At 43.1% G+C, this 12,877-nt stretch overlaps 1 protein-coding gene across 4 annotated transcripts in view; it reads left to right on the top strand.

Annotated features, from left to right (window-relative positions):
• MAPK14 (mitogen-activated protein kinase 14) overlaps nt 1–12,877 on the top strand; it is a 55,485-nt gene that overhangs the window by 10,278 nt on the left and 32,330 nt on the right. For all 4 annotated transcript variants that reach the window (XM_065592392.1, XM_042861492.2, XM_042861493.2 and 1 more), the window contains exon 2: nt 1,250–1,379. In XM_065592392.1, coding sequence (XP_065448464.1) covers nt 1,250–1,379 — 130 coding nt within the window. The remainder of the gene's footprint in view (nt 1–1,249; nt 1,380–12,877) is intronic.

Below are 12,877 nucleotides of genomic sequence, written 5' to 3'. Positions count from 1 at the left end.
TATGACTCTGGAATATTGTGTGGGGATATATCTAGGATGTAATAGAATAATGCTTTTCATCTATGTCAAAATCTCTTGTGATAACGTTCAGGGTTGATTGATTTAAATCAAAGCGACTTAAATTATCAGGCAGGAAACCTTGATTGTAAATAATCAGTTTTAATCATGTTTTGCATTTGTACCTTTTTTTCCCCTAAAGAGAAGTTGATTCTCATTAGTTGGTAACCTTTAAAACGTGTTGATTTACAACTAAGTATAGTCTTTACATACATTTGGTTTTACTTTTTGCTAACCAGGAGGATACATTAAATCTGTACACATTTTTAAGCAATTATATAGCTTAACAGACACTTACCCAGACTCTTGCATTTTATTTGTTTTATTATGTTAGAAAATGGTGAATAATGCATTTTTTAATGTGTAGATTAACTTTTTATTCTTGATTCATGTAAAGCTCTATTTGGATGGAAACTGGAATTCATTTAAAATGCCCGAAACAGTTATGTTTTGATTAGTTAAATAAAACTACCTTAAATGTGCTGATACATAAGAAAAATGTATCAAAACATGTTTTCCATTTAAAATTGATTTTATTAAAGGTAGTAGCTTATGTAGTTAGTGAATTGAATTGATTTTGTCTGGTCACCATATTCTTCAAGACTTTTGAACTAGTATAGCTCATCCTTACGTTAGTATTTTATTCATAACTTGTAAGAGGGAAAACAAGCTTTCCTGCTTTTTCAATTCCCAACCTCTTTCTTAACTTTGAATGAACTAGTAATTGAACTGAACTAGTTGAATAAACTGAAATGAAGTTTCATAAGGGTTTTCTCATTGAGCTGTGAAATGTTCAGGGAAGCTTGCAGGACACTTCCTTGTAAATTACTAGTTTTTGCAAGGCCAAGCTGTTCAGCATTTGTGTTTGCCGCATCTTAATTCCCAAGTAAATTAAAATGTTCTATACAAATGTTTTGAGGGTATGCATCAGACTGCTTTCTTAAAATATGGTATACAGACCTTTTCTGCAAAACCCCTTTCCTGTTCTCCCTCCCACTGATCCTGATGCAAAGAATTCATCTTGCTCTTTGCCACTTTTCCTTGGAAACCAAACATAGGTATGGAAAGGTGGCTTTTTAAAATGTGGCACAGGGACATTTCACTGGGGAAAATGGGTTATTTCAGTCTCAGTCGCTAGTTACTTTTAAAGTATTTTTTACATTTGGTAACTTTTATTTTTTTTAAATTGTAGCTCTGCCTTTGACAGAAAAACTGGGCTGCGAGTGGCTGTGAAGAAGCTGTCCAGACCATTTCAGTCCATCATCCACGCCAAAAGAACCTACAGAGAACTACGGCTACTTAAACATATGAAACATGAAAATGTAAGTTCTAGGAGATGCCCAGAGACATGCAATGTGTGGGAAATTGAATGTTCATAGCTGTGAAAAGTTCGATCAAATTCAGACAACCCAGTGATAGGTAAAACTGAACCTCCAGCATGACTACATTAAAAGTCTTGTACTATAGGAATTTAGGTATCAATTAAAATGTTTTTTAGTACTTTGAGAAGGTGACAGAAGTGAGTCAGAAGAATGAGTATTTTTTTTTTTTAGCATAAAATTGGTTAAGGTTAGGGCTGTCAAGATTAAAAAAATTAATCGTGATTAATCGCGCTGTTAATAATAGAATACCATTTATTTAAATTTTTGGATGTTTTTACATTTTCAAATATATTGATTTCAATTACAACACAGAATACAAAGTGTAAAGTGCTCACTTTATATTTATTTTTTATCACAAATATTTGCACTGTAAAAAACAAAAGAAATATTTTTCAGTTCACCTAATACAAGTACTGTAGTGAAATCTCTTTATTATGAAAGTTGGACTTACAAATGTAGAATTATGTACAAAAAATGACTGCATTCAAAAATAAAACAATGTAAAACTTTAGAGCCTACAAGTCCACTTAGTCCTACTTCTTTTTCAGCCAATCGCTAAGACAAACAAGTTTGTTTACATTTGCAGAAGATAATGCTGCCCACTTCTTGTTTACAGTGTCACCTAAAAGTCAGAACAGGCATTTGCATGGCACTGTTATAGCCAGCGTCGCAAGATATTTACGTGCTACACGTATTAAAGATTCAGATGTCCCTTCATGCTTCAACCATCATTCTAGAGGATATGCATCCATGCTGATGATACTGGGGTTCTGCTCAATAACGATCCAAAGCAGTGTGAACCGACATGTTCATTTTCATCCTCTGAGTCAGATGCCACCAGCAGAAGGTTGATTTTCTTTTTTGGTGGTTCAGGTTCTGTAGTTTCCGCATTGGAGTATTGCTCTTTTAAGACTTCTGCAAGCATGCTCCACACCTTGTCCCTCTCAGATTTTGGAAGGCAATTCAGATTCTTAAACCTTGGGTCTAGTGCTGTAGCTATCTTTAGAAATCCCACATTGGTACCTTCTTTGCATTTGTCAGATCTGCAGTGAAAGTGTTCTTTAAACAAATAACTTGCTCGGTCATCATCCGACATTGCTATAACATAAAATATATGGCAGAATGCAGGTAAAACAGAGCAGGAGACATACAATTCTCGCCCAAGAAGTTCAATCACAAATTTAATTAACGCATTATTTTTTTAATAAGCGTCATCAGCATGAAAGCATGTTCTCTGGAATGGTGGCTGAAGCATGAAGGGGCATAAGAATGTTTAGCATATCTGGCACATAAATACCTCGCAATGACTGCTACAAAAGTGCCATGCGAACACCTGTTCTCACTTTCAGGTGACATTGTAAATAAGAAGCTGGCAGCATTATCTCCCGTAAATGTAAACAAACTTGTTTGTCTTGACGATTAGCTGAACAAGAAGTAGGACTGAGTGGACTTGCAGGCTCTAAAGTTTTACAATGTTTTGTTTTTGAGTGCAGTTATTTAACAAAAAAATCCAACATTTGTAAATTGCACTTTCACAATAGCGATTGCACTACAGTACTTGTATGAGCTGAATTTAAAAATAGTTTATCATTTTTATAGTGCAAATATTTGTAATCAAAATAATAATATAAAGTGAGTACTGTACACTTTGTATTCTGTTATTGAAATAAATATATTTGAAAATGTAAAAAACATCCAAAAATATGTAATAAATTTTCAGTTGGTATTTTGTTGCTTAACAGTGTGATTAAAACTGTGATTAATCACTATTAATTTTTTTAATCGCGATTATTTTTTTTTAGTTAATCATGTGAGTTTGCTGTGATTAATCAACACCCCTAGTTTAAGGTCTGCTACAAGTTATTTTTTTTTTGCTGATTTGCAGGATGTTGTGTAGGTGTTGGGAAGGAGGACTGAGCGAAAAGGCAATGGGGTGTAAATGCTTTTGAAAGTGACCGAACCTCCTTAGACTAACCTGATTGAAAACATAAGATGGGAGAAGTACCTGATTATTAAACACATGACTGTTGCATACTTGTTTTTGTAGTTGATTTTGGGTGTTAAGTATATTTTACTGGGCTTATAGAAGATCCTTAATAGTAATAAATTGGTCTAGTTTCCTGTAACTCCATGAAAGTTTAACTGTTAAAAGAGTATTTTGAGAGAACTAACCTTCAGTGATGAAGCAAGGCTTGCAATGTAACTATTTCATAGTAAAGCTTCAATTTGATTCACAGTATGTTAAGGTAACATACACAGGTATTAAGATGAGCCTAATTGATTTAGTGCTCTGTCTGTTCCTCTTTGACATTTGTGCTTTTAACATGTTTTATGATATTCTGGGAGGTTTGGTTTCTTCCCTCCACTCTGAGGTCAGTCTTTGCATGTAAGGAAAGATAATGTCACTTGACTTTCCTCCTGCTGTGCCTATTCTAATCAGGGCTTCATTAGTGCTGCTGAACACCCCCCCCCCCAGGTTCGAATCGCTCATCTTAGCATTAGTTGCCACTGCCCTTGCAAAGATGGATGTGGGGAAAGTGTCTTGAGACACGATGACTTATCTTCCACGATGCTGGGACTCTCCAAGCATTAGGAGGAGGTTGTTGTCTCTTTTTTGTATTCCCACTGGGTGGGTTTTATTGTGAATTCTCTGCCTCTTCAGCAGTTTAATTCTTCACTGACATAGATTGTCCTTGGCCTGACTTTATTATTTGTATTACAGCAGGCCTCAATCAAGGATCACGGCCTCATTGTGCTAGGCGCTGTAGGAACCATACACTAACATTTTGTTCTTGTTCCAGGGAGCTCACATTCTAGGTTAGGGGAGGAAAGCCTAACCTTTGGACTGTAGCATGGGGGGAAACTTTGTCCCCCCCCTTTTCTTACCTGGTACCTGGGCCACAAGACTGAGAGGTGGAATACAAACACTATCTTTCATACCCACTGCACTTCGTTCCCTTGCCCACATCTTCGAATCCCTTCACTGGTTTTCCATTGCCTCTGTATCAAGTTCAGGCTTCTCATCCTCACGTTTAAGGCTCTGCACAACTCCGCCCCATCCAATTTCTTCTGTAATCTCTTCCTACTCTGAATTCTTCCTCACTTCCTCTGCTTTGGCCATATCTTCTGTGTTATTGCTTCCTCTATCCTTCTCCCACTTTCATCCCTATGCCTCTTGTCACGCTGTCTCTTCTGCGGAGAATTTCTGTCTGTGCCAGACATCTACCCTTCTTTCGGATCCCTTCTTAGAACACAGTATGAATCATCCTAATAGTGCTGCGTGTATCGATTATAAAAATAAAAATATTTGCACCAATATGTGATAAATTGATCTGTCCTGGTCATTGGTGTTCTGCTTTTTTTTTTTTTTTTGTTATGCTATGTATGTAGAATTGTGATTGTAAGTGCCTTTTGACAGAGACATTGTCTTAGGCCAGGTCTACATTACACACTTACTTCGGTATAACTACGTCACTCAGTGGTGTGAAAAAATCCACACCCCTGAGTGAGGTAGTTATACCAACCTTAACTCCCCTTGTAGACTGTGCTGTGTCGGCATGAGAACTTCCCCTGCCGACATAGCTACTGCCTCTTGCAGAGGTGGAGTTACTAAGCGGTAACATTTTACTATGCTCAATGCATTGAGTGATTAAGCAGTAAAATGTACATTATTTTTGGAGTTATTAAACTGATGGGAGAGCTCTCTGCTGTCACTTTAAAGAGTCTTAACCAGAAGCACTACAGAGACATAGCTATGCCAATGCATTTTTCAAAGGATATTAGGGTTGTAAGAAACCTCTGATATTACCTGATCCACCCTCCCAGAGGACCAACTTTCAGGCTTCTTGCACAACACAAGAAATTGGAGAGGGTAGAAATACTGCTATTTAGTTTCTTTAAAAAGCCTGAAAGTTGGTCCTCTTTGAGGGTGGATCAGGTAATATCAGAGGTTTCTTGCAACCTTTGAAAATGCTTTGAAAAATGCTCTCCAGTTTCTGTAATATAACTTCTGTGCACAGGATGCAGCAAGTGTTAGCAAGCAAGATAAGATTTTTCTGGGAAGGTTCAATGTAAACAATAATCCCAATCTGTGTTGAACTTCAAACGCTGCTTGTCTTAATACTTTCACTTGTGCAGTATCATGTATACCTTTGGGGATTATTTTCTTTTCTCATCAATTTATGCCATGAACTCCTCCAAAAAGTAAGAGAATGAATACAATTCTGACTTGTTCAGAATACATCCTTGGCATCCTGGGAATGTGTGTGTGTGTGTGTGTGTGTAACTTCTATATTGCCCTAGGACAAGGTCTGGTTTTGAGTGAATAATTCTCTTTCACTGCAGTATAAAGGCACCAGCACATCAGTGCCATATGCTATTTTGAGGCAGCAAAATCACATGGCTGAACGTTCTCCAGCTCTTTGTACAGCTGTCAAAATGTTAAGAGGGAGACTTCTAATTTATATTTTATATGAGCTTTAGGTTGACATTAAGAAAATTCCAGAAATTTTGGCAGTGAGCTGATCCTAACCTGCTTCCAGTGTCTTTATCTAGTGAGGAAATAACATCCAAAAACAACTTAATTCATGGATTTTCTTGGGCATTTTGACTGGAATTTCTCATGTTATTTTTCATTCCAGTGTGTGTAGTTGGCTACCAGCAATGTCAGTCAGCTGCCAGTATCGCCAATGGCTCTGACACTTCAGCAGTCCTTCTTGACAGTGTTAGTGTTGCTAACTTAAGTGGAACTTTTAAAACACCTGCATATTATGAAGAATATTCCCCAACAACACCCGCTTCATGCCATGGTGAAGGTAGAGCACTAGTGTTGATGGCATTACCCTAATAGACACACCTACCAAGTTTCTCTTGAACCTTTTTGGGCTGCTTTTTTCTTCTCAAAATTGCTGTGGGCTGCTGTGGAAACCTTCCTTCAGGATAAACATTTTACTTAACTAGTTCTGGGCAGCAGTCGCACACTGAGCTGAGTTAGTAGGAGTAAGCAGTGGAAATTAGAGTAGAGATTTTATGGCTAATAATGTTTATCATCATGTACTGTTGCTTTTGCTCTTCCCAATTCTCTTGTTTCACTGCAGTCTTCATCTACTTTCTGAGGGTATGTCTACACTATGAAATTAGTTCGAATTTATAGAAGCCGGTTTTATAGAAATCGGTTGTATACAGCCGATTGTGTGTGTCCCCACATAAAATGCTCTAAGTGCTCTAGTCGGCAGACCGCGTCCACAGTACCGAGGCTAGCGTCGACTTCCGGAGCATTGCACTATGGGTAGCTATCCCACAGCTATCCCACAGTTCCCGCAGTCTCCGCCCCCCATTGGAATTCTGGGTTGAGATCCCGATGCCCGGATGATGCAAAACAGTGTCGCGGGAGGTTCTGGGTACATGTCGTCAGGCCCCTCCCCCTCCGTCACAGCAACGGCAGACAATAGATTCGCGCCTTTTTACCTGGGTTACCTGTGCAGACAACATACCACGGCAAGCATGGAGCCCGCTCAGCTCAACTGAGCTCACCGTCACCATATGTCCTCTGGGTGCCGGCAGACGTGGGACTGCATTGCTACACAGCAGCAGCTGCTAACTGCCTTTTGGCGGTAGACGGTGTAGCATGACTAATAGCCGTGGGGCTGGCAGCCGTAGGGCTGCATTGCACCAGCCCCTTGCCCTTTGGTAGAAGATGGTATATTACGACTGGTATCCGTCGTCGTCGTACTGCAGTGGCTGTCAATCATGGGCACCTGGGCAGACATGCTACTGTCTCGATGATGATGGCTATCAGTCGTAGTATACTATTTTCTGCCAATTGCCCAGTATTGTCTGCTAAGCACCCAGAAGAGGCCGAGGGCGACCCTTGCCTTTTGGTAGAAGATGGTATATTACGATTGGTATCCGTCGTCATCGTACTGCAGAGGCTATCAGTCATGCTGCACCGTCGGCTGCCAGCTTAAGATGTAAAAAATAGATTTGTTCTGTATTCATTTGCTTCCCCTTCCTCCGTGAAATCAATGGCCTGCTAAGCCCAGGGTTTTCAGTTTAATCTTTGGGGGGACCATTCTGTGTGACAGTTGTTTGTGTTTCTCCCTGATGCACAGCCACCTTTCTTGATTTTAATTCCCTGTACCTGTACCTGTACGCCATGTCGTCACTCGGCCCTCCCTCCTTCTCCTGGTCCATCAGATACTAGTTTCGCGCCTTTTTTCTGACCAGGCGCCATAGCTAGCACTGGGATCATGGAGCCCGCTCAGATCACCGCGGCAATTATGAGCACTATGAACACCACGCGCATTGTCCTGGAGTATATGCAGAGCCAGGACATGCCAAGGCGAAACCCGGACCAGCCGAGGAGGCGATTGCAGCGCGGCGAAGAGAGTGATGAGGAAATTGACATGGACATAGACCTCTCACAAGGCACAGGCCCCAGCAATGTGGAAATCATGGTGTCACTGGGGCAGGTTCATGCCATGGAACGCCGATTCTGGGCCCGGGAAACAAGCACAGACTGGTGGGACCACATCGTGCTGCAGGTGTGGGACGATTCCCAGTGGCTGCGAAACTTTCGCATGCGTAAGGGCACTTTCATGGAACTTTGTGACTTGCTTTCCCCTGCCCTGAAACGCCAGGATACCAAGATGAGAGCAGCCCTCACAGTTGAGAAGCGAGTGGCAATAGCCCTGTGGAAGCTTGCAACGCCAGACAGCTACCGGTCAGTCGGGAATCAATTTGGAGTGGGCAAATCTACGGTGGGGGCTGCTGTGATCCAAGTTGCCAGGGCAATGAAAGACCTGGTGATATCAAGGGTAGTGACTCTGGGCAACGTGCAGGCAATAGTGGATGGTTTTGCTGAAATGGGATTCCCAAACTGTGGTGGGGCCATAGACTGAACCCATATCCCTATCTTGGCACTGGAGCACCAAGCCACCGACTACATAAACCGCAAGGGGTACTTTTCAATGCTGCTGCAAGCCCTGGTGGATCACAAGGGACGTTTCACCAACATCAACGTGGGATGGCCGGGAAAGGTACATGATGCTCGCGTCTTCAGGAACTCTGGTCTGTTTCGAAAGCTGGAGGAAGGGACTTTCTTCCCGGACCAGAAAGTAACCGTTGGGGATGTTGAAATGCCTATCGTGATCCTTGGGGACCCAGCCTGCCCCTTAATGCCATGGCTCATGAAGCCGTACACAGGCAGCGTGGACAGTAGTCAGGACCTGTTCAACTACAGGCTGAGCAAGTGCCGAATGGTGGTGGAATGTGCATTTGGACGTTTAAAAGCGTGCTGGCGCAGCTTACTGACTCGCTCAGACCTCAGCGAAAAGAATATCCCCATTGTTATTGCTGCTTGCTGTGCGCTCCACAATATCTGTGAGAGTAAGGGGGAGACATTTATGGCAGGGTGGGAGGTTGAGGCAACTCGCCTGGCCGCTGATTACGCGCAGCCAGACACCAGGGCGGTTAGAGGAGCACAGCAGGGCGCGGTGTGCATCAGAGAAGCTTTGAAAACGAGTTTTGTGACTGGCCAGGCTACTGTGTGAAACTTCTGTTTGTTTCTCCTTGATGAACCCTCCAAACCCCCCCCCCCCCCCCCCCACGACCCGGTTCACTCTACTTCCCTGTAAACCAACCACCCCACCCCACCCTCCCCTCCCCAATTCGAGCACCGCTTGCAGAGGCAATAAAGTCATTGTTTTTTCACATTCATGCATTCTTTATTAGTTCCTCACAGAAGTAGGGGCATAATTGCCAAGGTAGCCTGGGATGGGTGGGGGTGGAGGGATGGAAAAGGACACACTGCATTTTAAAACTTTAACTCTTATTGAAGGCCAGCCTTCTGATGCTTGGGCGATCATCTGGGGTGGAGTGACTGGGTGGCTGGAGGCCCCCCCACCGTGTTCTTGGGTGTCTGGGTGAGGAGGGTATGGAACTTGGGGAGGAGGGCTGTTGGTTAAACAGGGGCTGTAGCGGCGGTCTCTGCTCCTGCTGCCTTTCCTGCAGCTCAACCATACGCTCGAGCATATCAGTTTGATGCTCCAGCAGACGGAGCATTGACTCTTGCCATCTGTCTGCAAGCTGACGCCACCTATCATCTTCAGCCCGCCACTTGCTCTTTTCATCCCGCCATTCAGCCTGCCACCTCTCCTCTCGTTCATATTGTGCTTTTCTCATGTCCTACATTGACTGCCTCCACGCATTCTGCTGTGCTCTATCAGCGTGGGAGGACATCTGCAGCTCCGTGAACATATGGTCCCACGTCCTACGTTTTCTCTTTCTAATGTTCACTAGCCTCTGCGAAGGAGAAGCATTTGCAGCTGGTGGAGGAGAAGGGAGAGGTGGTTAAAAAAGACACATTTTAGAGAACAATGGGTACACTCTTTCATTACAAGGTCGCATTTTTCCTCTGCCTGCCGGTTTGGTATGAGAGATCACTCACGCAGTGCCCCAGGCAACATATTTCGGCTTGCAGGCAGCCATGGTAGGCCACAGTCTTTTGGCTTTTTTAACCTTCTTAACATGCGGGAAAGGTTTCAAACAGCAGCGCATTTCCCATATCAAGGATGAATTGGGTTGGCCATTTAAAATGGGTTTTCAATGTAAAAGGAGGGGCTGCGGTTTCCCGGTTAACATGCGGCACAAACCCAAGTAAACCACCCCCCCCACACACACACACGATTCTCTGGGATGATCACTTCACCCCTCCCCCCACCGCGTGGTTAACAGCGGGGAACATTTCTGTTCAGAAGAGCAGGAACGGGCACCTCTGAATGTCCCCTTAATAAAATCACCCCATTTCAACCAGGTGACCGTGAATGATATCACTCTCCTGAGGATAACAAAGAGAGATAAGGAATGGATATTGTCTGCATGCCAGCAAACACCGGGACCATACGCTGCCATGCTTTGTTATGCAATGATTCCAGACTACGTGCTACTGGCCTGGAGTACATGAAGGAGAGCTTTCTGGAGATGTCCCTGGAGGATTTCCGCTCCATCCCCATACATGTTAACAGACTTTTCCAGTAGATGTACTGGCCGCGATTGCCAGGGCAAATTAATCATTAAACACGCTTGCTTTTAAACCATGTGTAATGTTTACAAATATTTACAAAGGTACACTCACCAGAGGTCTCCTGTGTGCCCTGAGGGTCTTGGGTGAGTTCGGGGGTTACTGGTTCCAGGTCCAGGGTGACAAACATATCCTGGCTGTTGGGGAAACCGGTTTCTCCGCTTCCTTGCTGCTGTGAGCTACCTACAGTACCTCCATCCTCATCTTCCTCGTTCCCCGAACCGTCTTCCCTGTGTGTTTCTCCATTGACGGAGTCATAGCACACGGTTGGGGTAGTGGTGGCTGCACCCCCTAGAATGGCATGCAGCTCCGCGTAGAAGCGGCAAGTTTGCGGCTCTGCCCTGGACCTTCCGTTTGCTTCTCTGGCTTTGTGGTAAGCTTGCCGTAGCTCCTTAATTTTCACGCGGCACTGCTGTGTGTCCCTGTTATGGCCTCGGTCCTTCATGGCCTTGGAGACCTTTTCTAATACTTTGCCATTTCTTTTACTGCTACGGAGTTCAGCTAGCACTGATGCATCTCCCCATATGGCGAGCAGATCCCGTACCTCCCGTTCGGTCCATGCTGGAGCTCTTTTGCGATCCTGGGACTCCATCACGGTTACCTGTGCTGATGAGCTCTGCGTTGTCACCTGTGCTCTCCACGCTGAGCAAACAGGAAACGAAATTCAAACGTTCGCGGGTCTTTTCCTGTCTACCTGGTCAGTGCATCTGAGTTGAGAATGCTGTCCAGAGCGGTCACAATGAAGCACTGTGGGATAGCTCCCGGAGGCCAATAACGTCGAATTCCGTCCACACTACCCCAATTCCGACCCGCAAAGGCCGATTTTATCACTAATCCCCTCGTCGAAGGTGGTGTAAAGAAACCGGTTTAAAGGACCCTTTAAGTCGAAAGAAAGGGCTTCGTCGTGTGGACGTGTCCAGGCTTAATTCGATTTAACGCTGCTAAAGTCGACCTAAACCCGTAGTGTAGACCAGGCCTGAGTCTTTCTCATTCTAACCCCTGTGCCTGGAATAATCTTCCCGTTCTAATCTGGCAGGCACCTTCTTTCTCCTATAAATCTCTTAAAATACATTTCTTCAAGCAAATCCTCCTTCCTTATCAGTAATCACCATATCATTCTTCCTCTGAACTATTGTCCTGTCTTGTCTCAAGATTTTAAACTCTTTTGAGTAGGAAATAAATGCCTTATGTTGGTAAAGCACGTCAAATGTCTAATGCTATATAGATTTACTTGAATTCTCAGAAAATCCATTATGTACTCAGTAGTGCTATAATTTTGAGAATATGTTGCATGCCTCATACATAAAAGTGGTTGAAGTGTAAAACTGAACTCAGCTTTAACTGCTGAACCTGAAGTGGCATATCCATAATATTAAGTGTTCTAAAATGGAATTAGAAATCAATATTTTGGTAATTTTGTGTCTCATAGATTAATCTGTGAAATATTTTACAAAGTGAAATGCATTTGGGCACCATGATAGTACTTATATGCTCTGATTGGATTTTGGTTGTCTTTGAGGTTGTTTGTGAAAGGGTACATAATTGGAAGCAGGATTGTAGGATAATAATTGTATTTCTAAACAGCCAGTATGTGAGGGCACAGTCATTGACTTATACCCCTTATAAGAAAAGCTGCTTCCACTGAGCATCTCCTGCTATGAAATACCTCTGCTGCTACAAATAACAGGGTATATAATTGGGCATTAGAGCATCTTGGACTGTGCTTTGTTCTTTGACCAGTCTCTGTACAGACAGTCCACTGTCAGGCTGGGGCTCTGAATGTAGTGGTGATTAAATTTCCTCAGAATTGCGTTAATGATACACTGCAGAAGGAGCGTATTTAAGTGTTGTAGATAATGGGTGGGTGTAACTTCTCTGATGAAAGATAAGGGTAGACTGTAACTTGTCACATTAAAATGTGCAGATTCAAAGTGATATGGTCAAAAGGAAAGTTGGAATGGAAAAGGCAAGTTCTGTCATCTTGTGCTAAACTGGGGGCTGATGCAGTGATTTGGCGGGCTCAGGGTTTGGTCCCCCTCTTGGGGTGACGAAGTAATTTTTGGTTTCAGAAGGGGGTCATGGCGCAATGAAGTTTGAGAACCCCTGCTCTTGTGTATCTGAGAGCTGTTAGTCTTATGACCCTGTAAATAGATATTTTTTCCAGGAAGTAATGCAAGTGTACTTCTTCGCTCTGCATTTAGGGGAATGAGGATTTTTGATTCAAAGGTGAGGATGGAGGTTGCATAGGTAGGAAAGGTACAAGTGAGGGTATGAATCTGAGCTGTTCTTGCAAACTGGCTCCACTGTGAACATACTAGAAAGTAAGTTCTTTTCAAGCCAAGTTAGACCTCGCAAAAGG

This window comes from Chrysemys picta, chromosome 4, assembly GCF_011386835.1.
Source record: "Chrysemys picta bellii isolate R12L10 chromosome 4, ASM1138683v2, whole genome shotgun sequence".
Classification (NCBI taxonomy): domain Eukaryota; kingdom Metazoa; phylum Chordata; order Testudines; family Emydidae; genus Chrysemys; species Chrysemys picta.
Note: the sequence above shows the minus strand (reverse complement) of the source record. Positions and strands in the feature narration are given on the sequence as shown.